General features: G+C 41.6%; 1 protein-coding gene across 3 annotated transcripts in view; it reads left to right on the top strand.

The window, feature by feature from the left end:
- Positions 1-11,342, top strand: part of FAM78B (family with sequence similarity 78 member B) — a 100,221-nt gene extending 88,879 nt beyond the window's left edge. For all 3 annotated transcript variants that reach the window (XM_072126759.1, XM_072126758.1, XM_072126757.1), the window contains exon 2: positions 9,025-11,342. In XM_072126759.1, the coding sequence (XP_071982860.1) occupies positions 9,134-9,547 (414 nt within the window). In that variant the 5' untranslated portion in view covers positions 9,025-9,133 and the 3' untranslated portion in view covers positions 9,548-11,342. The remainder of the gene's footprint in view (positions 1-9,024) is intronic.
- Positions 11,343-12,154: the final 812 nt, after the last annotated feature.

Genomic DNA, 12,154 nt, shown 5'->3' with positions numbered 1-12,154 from the left:
ACCCATTTTCGACCAGTAGCAAGGGTCCAAGAGGGTGGAGAGCCAAAAGTCATCCCTATGGCAGATGTTGACTATTCGGCTGTCACTAGTTAGGCAAAGCAGCATGCTGCGGGCCATCTGCCCAAGTGACTCTGAGGGACTCCCGGTCTCCATATCCACTGTATACTGCCACGGTGCTTCTGGGTCATCTGCCTCATCTTCTACCTCCTCCGGATGCTCCTGCTCCTCCTCTCCTCTCACCTGAGTAGAAAAACTACAAATTGCAACAGACTCTGCTTGTGCTCCGATCCTCCTCCAGTTCAGCCCCCACCGGACTCATGTGGCCATGAGATGAAGTCTCCACTTCTCCAGTGCCCTGACCGATTTTTAGTTGTCGCAGAGAAAGCCACACATTGATTTCTTCTTGTATGACGTGGAGCAGTTCCTCTCTCGTTTGACTTTGTTCGCCCAGGCAAACCAGGTGTAGAACTGCATGACACCATTGTGCCCTGCACATGTGGTATGATGGAGCAGCACTTGTGGAGGCTGAGGTGGTGGTGGAGAAGGAGGAGGAGGCGGACACTTCCGCAGGGCAGCAGTTTGACAACGTGGTGGAGAAAGCGCTGTCTCTTGTGGAAGTTGCTAGTGTGGCTTGGCTTGAAGCACATTCAGCCTGTGGGCGGTAAAGGACATGTACTGGCCCTGACCATAGTTACAGCTCCACACGTCCGCTGCTGTGCACCTTGGAAGAAACTGATAAGCTCAAGGACTGGCCCACCTTCTGTTGTACATATTGGTGAAGGGCTGGCACAGCCTTTTTGGAAAACAAATTGCGGCTTGGAATTCTCCACCTCGGTGCGGCACAAGCCATTAGTTCTCTGAAGGGTGCAGAGCTAACGACTTGGAAAGGGAGAGACTGCAGTACTAACCATTACGAAAAGAGCACGGTCAGCTTCTGCACCTTAGGATGGCTGGACGCATAGAGTTGTCTCTTTGTAATCGCCTCGCTCAACGACTGCTGGCGCCATGCATAGCGAGCGACCTAGTCAACCATTCAACAACTTTTGATGACAACGGCAGTTCTGGCCTCACACAGGCACCCCTGCTGTGACGTCCCTTTACTGTGCTGCCACCTCTGCCTGCTCCACCTGTCACCTTTCTGTCTGACATAGTTTATAAACCACTATGTTGATTTCACACGTAAATCTGGATGTAAACTATAGCCCAAACAAGGTATGGCAATGTTAAAGAACAACCTGGGATTGGTTCACCAATCGCTACTGAAGTTGCATGAAAGTAAAACAGATTTCTTCCTATTCGATTTTGTCACTAAATAGAACTACTATTTGGGGTATACAGATCCCCTTTAAAGAACATCCAGGGATTGCAGTAAGAATCACTACTGCACAGTACAGGAGCAGCAGCTAGACGCTACATAAAGTGTGAAGTGCCGAGATTGAAAATGCCTGGGTTGTGTGGTATCACTTAAGCCTGCTGGTCGCTGATTGGCTTTCAGGTCTGCAGATGTCACTTCCCAGAGTTCTCTGTCCCATGTAACATGTTGTGCTCGCGCCCATTTAGCTGAAAAAAGGGAGGGGGGACTTCGTTCCCGTAAATCAGCATAAACTTCAGCTTCGTGACGCATCAAATTTTTCCTGAAATTCTAACCGAAGGTAGAATCGTTAGAATAAATTCGCCCATCTGTAGTAGATATATAGCCCAAGGTCAGGGCCAGGTTTCAGTTGGCCCCTAGGCGACAGAGCCTCAGAAGGCCCCTTTGTTTTAGTTTCTGAATTTTTAATGTCGCCATGTGAGTTCATTACAGTCTCCTGTTCCCTAGTTTTTTATACCAAACAGCTCCCTCATGGTTATTTTATATAAAGCCCCCCTCCTCCCCTATGTATTAATTAGATTATCCCCTCTCACCCCTATGGAACCCTTATGTGGGCCCTCGCAGAAGCTATGCCCAGGCTCTTTCCCAGGTATGCCAAGTGCTGGCGCCGGCCATGATACAGCCCCCAGCATCCTACCAATGATCCCTGTTCGGGTTGCTATATTTGTCCCACTGAATTCACAAGTGAGAAACAAATCTTTAAAAAGTGTCCACATTACTAACGACTGACACTACACAGGCTGACACGGTCTCACATTCTAGTATCAGTCAGTGACATCTACTCCATCAGGAAGAGGACTTCATTACCATTTCTCTCGGCTGTGGCTTATCTCTGCTGTATTCGCCGCCAGATATTTTCAGCTCTGTTCAGCACATTGCGCCCCTAAAAATACCACAATCACTGACGGTATAATGTCACCTGGATAACAGTGATTACTTGCAGGAACCGCTAGATATTATTATTAACACCAAGTACTGGGCTTTGGCGCTCAGCATTTGTTATACCAAATGCTGAGCTGATGCTGGTCCAGCTCATAATCGGAGCTGGGCCAGCATTATAAAACACAGGGTGTCAGCTGTAACTGTGTTTAACCTGTTTAACCCCGGGATCTTAAGCCTTAAACTGGCTGTGTCCTTAACGGGTTAAGGCTCAGCCCCATTTTTTGTATTCTGACTTGGGTCGCTTTATATGGTTATAGCTTATCAAACCGATTCCAAGTTCGTTTGTTTGTTTTTTCATTTAAGTAGTAAATGTTGGCTGATACGTTTTCCGTTTATTTACAAAAAAAAGAAAAAATTAAGAATTTTTTAAAAAATTTTGAAATTCTTAATCATCATGTTTTCAGGCAGATAGATTTACCACCTAAATAAGTTGCTGAATGACATTTCTCATATGTCTACTTTACATTTTCAGAATTTTTTAAATGTCTGGATAATTTATTTTGATGTCGCACGGCTTACAAATCGAATATCGATTTTTTCCGTATTTTCAGAATCTACTATTTTGGAGATAAATACTGTTTTGAATGAAATTTTACATATTTAGCATTAAAACCCCCTATATAATCAACCCATTTTCAAATCTGCGCCCCTCAAACTATCAGAAACCGCTTTTAGGAAGCTTGTTAACCCCTTCATGGTAATTGAATCAAAATGGAGGTGAAATTTAGAATGGACCAATTGTGCCGGTTATACGTTCATTTAGCCCTAAAATTTACACATTTGCAAAAGATAAAGAGAAAACCCACCATACAATTTGTTCTACAATTTCTCCCCCCACATGTGGCCGTTACTTATTTTATAGGCGCACAGCGAGGCGCAGAACGAAAGTAGCGCCCTGAAGCTGGCACGATTTTAGTTTTTTCATTGCCTTCTTTTGTAGACTATAAAGTTTTCACTTTTTCAATATTGGGGCCATGTGGTGATATTTTTTTGCGGGATGAGATGCTTTTTCCAGTGTTACCATTTTGGGGTTGGTATCTCCTATTGTTGAAAATTTATTAACTATTTTTTAGGTCGGGAGTAGAAAAACATCAATTCTGTACTGGATTATTTCCTTTTTTTTTTTTGGTGTTCACCGTATAGCCTAATAATCATTAACACTGATAGTATAGCTACGCACATAAGGTAGAGAACAAAGAAATGTAAAGTAATTCAAGTGATATGTATATTCCCAATGGGATCTCCTTATCTTGCTCTGCCTAAATTGTTTGCTCCTAAACTTACAGTGTGGTAGGTGTTGTATTTGCATAAGCCAATCTCGAGAAAAAAAGATATATTTATCTTTATTCTATAGGTCAGTATGATTACGGGGATACCATACATGAATATTTTTTCTTATGTTTTACAAAATTTACCAAACCCTGATGTGGGGAAAATCTATCATTTTTGCATCGCTGTCTTCCAAGTGGCATAACATTTTTTACTTTTTTGGCTACAGTTCTGTTTGATGGCTTGTTTTTTGCGTGACATGTAGTACTTTTCAAAAGTCACCTTCCGGAGTGCATATGTTTTTTTGATCACTTTTAATTGCATTTTTTGTGGGATTAGATAGGTAAAAATCATAATTTTTGGCAGGTTTTTAAAGTTGTTTTTTTTTACAGCGCTCATCGTGCAGGTTCAATAATTGTTTACTTTTATTCTACGGGTTGTTAGGTAGGGATGTGGTGATACACTATATATACACTCACCGGCCACTTTATTAGGTACACCATGCTAGTAACGGGTTGGACCCCCTTTTGCCTTCAGAACTGCCTCAATTCTTCGTGGCATAGATTCAACAAGGTGCTGGAAGCATTCCTCAGAGATTTTGGTCCATATTGACATGATGGCATCACACCGTTGCCGCAGATTTGTTATCTGCACATCCATGATGCAAATCTCCCTTTCCACCACATCCCAAAGATGCTCTATTGGATTGAGATCTGGTGACTGTGTGTGGTGACTGTGACTGTTGAGTACAGTGAACTCATTGTCATGTTCAAGAAACCAGTCTGAGATGATTCCAGCTTGACATGGAGCATTATCCTGCTGAAATTAGCCATCAGATGTTGGGTACATTGTGGTCATAAAGGGATGGACATGGTCAGCAACAATACACAGGTAGGCTGTGGCATTGCAACGATGCTCAATTGGTACCAAGGGGCCCAAAGAGTGGCAAGAAAATATTCCCCACACCATGACACCACCACCACCAGCCTGAACCATTGATACAAGGCAGGATGGATCCATGCTTTCATGTTGTTGACGCAAATTCTGACCCTACCATCCGAATGTCGCAGCAGAAATCGAGACTCATCAGACCAGGCAACGTTTTCCAATCTTCTACTGTCCAACTTCGATGAGCTTGTGCAAATTGTATCCTCAGTTTCCTGTTCTTAGCTGAAAGGAGTGGCACCCGGTGTGGTCTTCTGCTGCTATAGCCCATCTGCCTCAAAGTTCGACGTACTGTGCATTCAGAGATGCTCTTCTGCCTACCTTGTAATGGGTGGCGATTTGAGTCACTGTTGTCTTTCTATCAGCTCGAACCAGTCTGCCCATTCTCCTCTGACCTCTGGCATCAACAAGGCATTTCCGCCCACAGAACTGCCACTCACTGGATGTTTTTTCTTTTTCGGACCATTCTCTGTAAACCCTAGAGATGGTTGTGTGTGAAAATCCCAGTAGATCAGCAGTTTCTGAAATACTCAGATCAGCCCTTCTGGCACCAACAACCATGCCACGTTCAAAGGCACTCCAATCACCTTTCTTCTCCATACTGATGCTCGGTTTGATCTGCAGGAGACTATTCTTGACCATGTCTACATGCCTAAATGCACTGAGTTGCCGCCATGTGATTGGCTGATTAGAAATTAAGTGTTAACGAGCAGTTGGACAGGTGTACCTAATAAAGTGGCCGGTGAGTGTGTGTGTATGTATGTGTGTGTATATGTATATATATATATATATATTAGATTAGACTTTTTGAGCATTATAGGTCTTTTTATATATTTTGGGGTTTATGGCCATTTTTATTTATTAATTTATTTTTTATTGAACAACATTTTCCTTTTTTTTTTATTATTTCCACCATGGGAAATGAACAAGCAATCATCTGATTGCTTGTTCATGATAATACTCTGCAATACTAATGTATTGCAGGGTATTAGCAGTGTCAGCCTAGGCACATGCATAGGCTGACACTGTGCCTTTTAAGATGACGCCACAGACACCATCTTTCAGGCACTGCCTGCCGGAAGCCCTGGGCTTCGGGGCTGACATAGCAACGATTGGCGCCCCCCGAAAAGGTCTCGGCAGGGGCGATCGTGCGGGAGAGAACCCCCAAAAGCATTTTGAATGCTGTGGTCACACTGACCGTGGAATTTAACGGGTTAAACACCCGTGATAGGAGCCCACTGACTCCCACTGACTGATTACCGCTGACATCCCGTGACTCCCGATGCCGGCTTGGCTCCGGAGTACGGCGCTGAGCGCTAATACTTGGAGCCCGCGCAGTACTGGTGCGGCGCTGAGTGCTAAGGGGTTAAAGGCAGTCTCAACCTATACATCAGTTATGCATTGTAATATCATGAACAAGCAATCGGATGAATGGAAGTTATAAAAGAGTTTTAAAAAAAATGGATTCAATAAAAAGTAAATTAATGTAATGTCCCCCACAACCCCCCTTATGTCCTCACACCCCCTGTAATTTCCCCCACAGCACCCCAGTAATATTCCCCATAGTCCCCCTAATATCTTCCACAGTACCCTAGTAATATCCCTCACAACCCCCTAATGTCCTCCACGGCATCCCAGTAATGTCCTGCACAGCGCTTTAATTTCCTCCACAGCACCCAGTAATGTTCCCCACTGAACCCCCCACCACCTATTTTCTCACAGCCCACCAGTAATTTCCGCCACAGCAACCCAGTAATATGCCCCACAGTCTCCCTAATATCCTCCACAACCTCCCTAATATCCTCCACAGCAACCCGATTATGTCCTTGATAGCACCCGATTGATGTCCCTCACAGCCCCCAATGTCCCTAACAGCCCCCAGTAATGCCCTCCATAATTTCCATGCTTCCCTTTCACAGTGTAACATAATCAAAGAAATAATAAACACAAATACTTACCTCTCTCCCACCTGTCTTCCTGCCTCCTCATCTTCTCGTAGTGCAGGATGCTCACAGCTCTGTGCCCTATTACAGGAGCAGCCCAGACAGCAAAATGAGAATCCTGCTGAGGCGGGGACATCGGGGACAGGTCTGTACGAACTTACAGGTGGTGTCGGGTCAGCGTGGCCAGCTTCCTTGGCCGGCAGGAATCTCTACTCGGCGGAGCTTCCGTGCACCTGTAAACAAACAGAATTATGCTACAAGGACTAGGCAGACAAGAAAATGGTTAGATCTCTCATAAACAAATATGAAGAATGGAGACAGATCTCTTCCTAAGCAAAGAAGGGAGAATCTGCTGACAGGATCCCTTTAATTTGAATGTCACTGGTGGTCTACAAAAGTAATAGGTTTATAAGCATATTCCTTTATCCACTGCTTTGTGTCCCGTGGTTGTTCACTTCTTCAGCATCCAGTGCTGTCTGCATCACAATCCTCTTTTAGGATAGCAGGAGCTGAATGCTGTCCTCCATATTTATGCTATCTGATGTAGGCCTGAATCCCCTGCCTCTCTTTTCACACTGATTGGCATTGCCATGTCCTCCTTGCTTCTTCCTTAAAAAGCCAGCACTTCAATGTAGCCCCTTTTTACAATCAACATCAACCTCCTTTTCACAGTGTGTACCCCAATGTTTCCCTATTAATATAGATTGCATAACCCCTCTTTTTTACAGCCTGCACTTTTTTTCTGCTTTCCATGAGCCATGCCCCCCTTTTTCTTCACATTGATCACACCCTTTGTGAACCCCACACCTCCATTGTGTACCCCAAGGTTCCTTCTTTCTCCAGCTTGCAATTGCATGTCCCCCTCCTTTCTACAGATTGCAATTCCTATTTCTCTTGCCTGCAACCCCTTATGCTCCTTTAAAAAAATGCACCTTTACATAGAAGGATATAGAGGTGCATTTTTTTATGTATTCTTCACACAGCCCTCATTATGATATTATATTGGTGATCACATGTTCCTGTTTGCTATTTGCCAATGTGTTACTTTAAACATCCTTTACCACATGCCAAACTGTAGAACAAATACATTACCTTTTGAAATTACTTTCATGGAGGGATTGTTACTAGATATGATAAATTAATTCAATATTTGCTCTGTAAAGTAATCAGCACAGGGGAGGATAGTATAATATTACATGAAGATTTGTGGAAGCCGAAGGCATGTGTGGAGTAATGGCGAATGTAAATTTAATGTACATAAATGTAAGTTTATGCACTTGCGCTGAGGAAGCAAAAATACAATTATGCTTAATATAGTTAAATATATGTTGAAACTGCAGTTGAAAAATACTTGGGGATTAGTGGACTGTAAACTTAATGTTAGTGATCAGTGCAAGGCATCTGCTACCAAGGCAAATAGAATTTGCATCCAGAGGCTTAGATTCCCAGGAATAGGACAGTTTTAGCTTTTAACAAGTTATAAGTCAGCCCACATATGAAAAATTGTGTACAATTATGAACACTGGTGCACAAATGAGATCCAGCAGGTATGAAGTAAGCAACAAAACTTTTTAAGGGTTGGATTAAAGGATGGAATAGAATACATTTGGGGAAAAAAGACTAACCACAGTGTACATATAATAGCCTACCAAGACCAGTGGGGCATCCTCGACACCTAGCAGAAAAAACTTTTTCCCAAGATCACAGACAGGGATTATTAAATGTAATAGCAATGAGGCTATGTAAGGCCCCTTCCACACTTGCGTTGCAGATCTTGTCAGAGTTTGATCAGGGTGCGATCAGGGTTTGGTCAGCGAAAAACGCACATTTTGCATCAGATTGCAATCAGTTTTCAGTAAGAGTTTGTTCAGTGTCTCAGTTTTTCACGCGCGTTCTTGATGCAATTGCAATGCAATTTCAATGCGTTTTTCACGCGCAGAAATGGACTCAGGACTGAGCTCTATCTTTTCTATGGTAATTGCAAGTGTCTCAGAGTGCAATGCGTTTTTGATGCGTCTCCATAGTCTTGTATGGTGCGTTTTTCACGCGCATGACTTGCAAAAGTAGAGCATGTCGAGATTTAAACGCATGTTAAAAAAAAACGCGCGTGTGTGCGTGAAAAAAAATGCAAGTCTGAAAAGACCTATTGATTACAATGGGTCAGAGTGCAATGCAAGTTCTGCGTGTCTAAAGCACACGCAGAAAACGCGCATGAAAAACGCAAGTGTGAAAGGGGCCTAAGTCTTTGCCACAGGAAGTGATGGCCAAAAGAAAAGACAAATTCAGAAGGAGCCTGGCAGCTTTTTTTAAACGCAAAATATTGTGTTATGGAAACTTGATTCTTGTAATAGGTTTTTTTTCTTCGACTGGCATATTTAGGCAGAAGTGAATTTTTTTTGGCCTCAAACTTATAGGGCTTTGTTTTGCCTTTCTCTGAATTAAACCTGTAGGATTATAGGTGGGACTTCATATACCTGAATATTTATTTAACCTAATAAATTATGATACAGTGATTTTTCTCAACTGCTAATATTTATTTTTTTTATTTGCTAGGTCAAGCTGGGAGCTTCCGGATTTAAGGGAAGGACGGGTAAAAGCCATTAGTGATTCAGACGGAGTAAGCTACCCTTGGTATGGAAACACAACTGAAACTGTGACCTTAATGGGTCCCACAAATAAAATTTCCAGGTTCTCCGTCAGCATGAATGACAACTTCTACCCTAGTGTGACGTGGGCAGTGCCTGTGAGTGAAAGCAATGTTCCCATGCTCACCAGAATTAAAAGAGACCAAAGTTTCACCACTTGGTTGGTAGCTATGAATGCACACACCAAGGAGAAGATAATTCTACAAACAATAAAATGGAGGATGAGGGTAGACATTGAGGTGGATCCCACTCAGCTGCTGGGTAAACGGGCCAGATTAGTGGGTAGAACTCAGCAGGAGCAGCCCAGGATTTTAAGCCGCATGGAGCCAATCCCACCCAATGCACTGGTAAAGCCTAATGCAAATGATGCACAGGTACTAATGTGGAGGCCGAAAAGAGGACAACCGGTTATAGTTATTCCTCCTAAGTAGGACTGGATGGAGTCTCAAAAATGGGAAGAAGAAAGCAAAGGATTTTGAAGCTACATTTTAGCTTCAAGGATAATGCATGGGTTCGACAAAGCTGAAAAAATTCTTTCCAGCGATTATTTATTGTGCACATTTTTGAATGTGTACAAAGCTTTTATACAGTAAATTTATTTCAATGAACTCGAAAGGCATTTGCCATAACTGTTTCATAGTGCCTGTGGCCAAACAGAAGTAAAAACAGATGCTCAGTTAATGACTTTACTATCAATTAAATTAATGTATGCGGTGCTGTTTGTATTTCTAAAGAATCGCTTTGGTTGAATGCAGTTCCAGGGAATTTATTAAGAATGGGACAGTTTGTGTAACCGAGCAATCTATGTTGCCTCACCAATACAATGAGAAAATTTGGATGTGCGAACCAGAGTCTTAAATATTCAGCGGTTGGACCGAAGATGCCATTATTTACTCAGCGTTGAATTGCTAAAGATTCTCTTTAAGAAATCACCCACCTTTAAAACATATATTCATACATTCTGATGAATCCTACATAATAACATAAAGATCGAATCTGGTGTTTTATACAGTAGTAAAAAGTAAATCTCCCAAAATGCAGTACTGTGCAATAGAGATTATACATCTGCAATATGTCTGTGGGTTTTATTGCAATGTAAAGAGAACTGTGCCAGTTTTCTGTCGACTTTGCACGTTCTTTCATGTGCAAATTGCTTGTATTCAAGAAGTGTTTCCGCAACACAAATTTTGTAATTGAAATGAGCATTTTGGCGCACAGTCTGACCGTTCGCCACATTTAACGTGCAAAGTCCGACGGAAGCCTATAGTGTGTCCTATGTTAACGGTGCAACAAAAAAAAGTTGGTGCCCTCTGTCGGGGCAGTGCAGGGAGTGCCAGATTCATGAAGAATCATAAATCTGCTGCCCTTTGCACACACACAGTGCAGTTTTCATTGTTTTTAGTAAATGTTGTGTGGACATACCATAAGAACCAAACTGCTAACACAACTACCAAAATTGCATTGTAAGTCCTGGGATTTGGTATCTTGTTAAAGTCCACATGCTCGCTGCTCTACATCACTAAAAGGCCTGTGTGCTGCTGTATGGTACACTATATGATATTTTTATCACAGTTTTATTCACAGCAGTTTTTCAGGGAACAGTATCTCTGCAATCCACCATCTGAACTTTTTTTCTTAAAATCAAGAAAACATAAGATGTATACAAGTGTGTATTTTTTCTAAACAGTTTGTAAGGGCCAGAATAAAATTAATATAGAACTGAAGTTAGAAAGTTATATGTGAAATAATGTATAAGGGTATACATGTAGCAGTTCAATAAGATTATTCTGTAAATATATCCAATGTTCCCAAGTTTAGATTGCAATATAGTTGGAACAACTCCTGCTGAAGATGGACCCATGTCTGCATCCATTTACATTGCTACAGAATATGATGTCGCTATATAAATATTTATCACTATTATTACACCAGTATGGTACTAGTTGTCAGCTCTTGGTCCAAAAGAAACTGACTAACAAATTAAACTGTAGTTGACAAAATGCCTACTACTTATGTCCCAGGTATTGGTTATTGTCCTACAGAAGTTTCCATAATTTATTAAAGCTGCAGATTCCTAAGTGCAATGTATATTGCTTACAGGGCAGAGAAACAGGAATTTAAAAAATATCCATGTGGAACAAATGTGTGTGATGATTTCTAAACAACCTGAAAACCAGAAAAAAATACTTTTGTTTAAACTTTAAATAAAAAATGTAAAAGCAAAAAGTGTCCTGACTACAGCAATTATTAATATAACATCCTTTCTCCAAATGTATCGCACAAGGATATTCACCTGCTACTGGTATTCCTTAAAAATATACTCCTCTACACCAGCGCACCAAAGAAGTCTATGAATATTGTACGACAGTTCTACACAACTTCATACACCAATGTACCTGAGGACTTTAATCTTAGTTTAACTACATGTATGTACATACATACTACTGCATGGACCAACTTATTTTCAACCAGAAAAAAAAATCAATCAAAATTTAAAACCTTGTGTTCCTAAATCATGTTAAGATACAGTCATCATTCCATTGTGGCATAAAAAAGACACATATTTCACATTTCCTTTTAGCTTTTATTTTAACTTTTCTGCAGGCCAAGTCAGAAGGGGGCCTCGGTAGGGCATGGCTTCCCTGTTCTCAACTTTTGAACCCCGTTTCATGTTCAGTAGTGGATAATCAAAATAGTCAGTTTTGGTGGGGTCCAAGGCTTCTTTAATACTGGCCTATAGAGACGAAGGAGATGAACCACTAGCCACACACTCTTCATTCAAGTGTGCTTTTCCTGACACACAAGGAGGATTAAGACCTGGGTCATGGGCACTGGTCAGTATGAATATTATAGGCCCCACAAAACTTGAATTCACTTCCTACATATTGTACTAAAATCAAGCTTTAAACCTTTTAGAAAAAAAATGCCCAAACTCACTCATTTACTGTAATACCAAGTGCCAGAGTATAGCCTCTATCACCTGTGCCATAAGTTTGCCAACATTAGTTTAGATTTACTTATATTCACTCTATAAACAA

The sequence above is a fragment of the Engystomops pustulosus genome, chromosome 10, assembly GCF_040894005.1.
Source record: "Engystomops pustulosus chromosome 10, aEngPut4.maternal, whole genome shotgun sequence".
NCBI lineage: Eukaryota > Metazoa > Chordata > Amphibia > Anura > Leptodactylidae > Engystomops > Engystomops pustulosus.
This window is presented reverse-complemented; position numbering and strand designations above follow the sequence as displayed.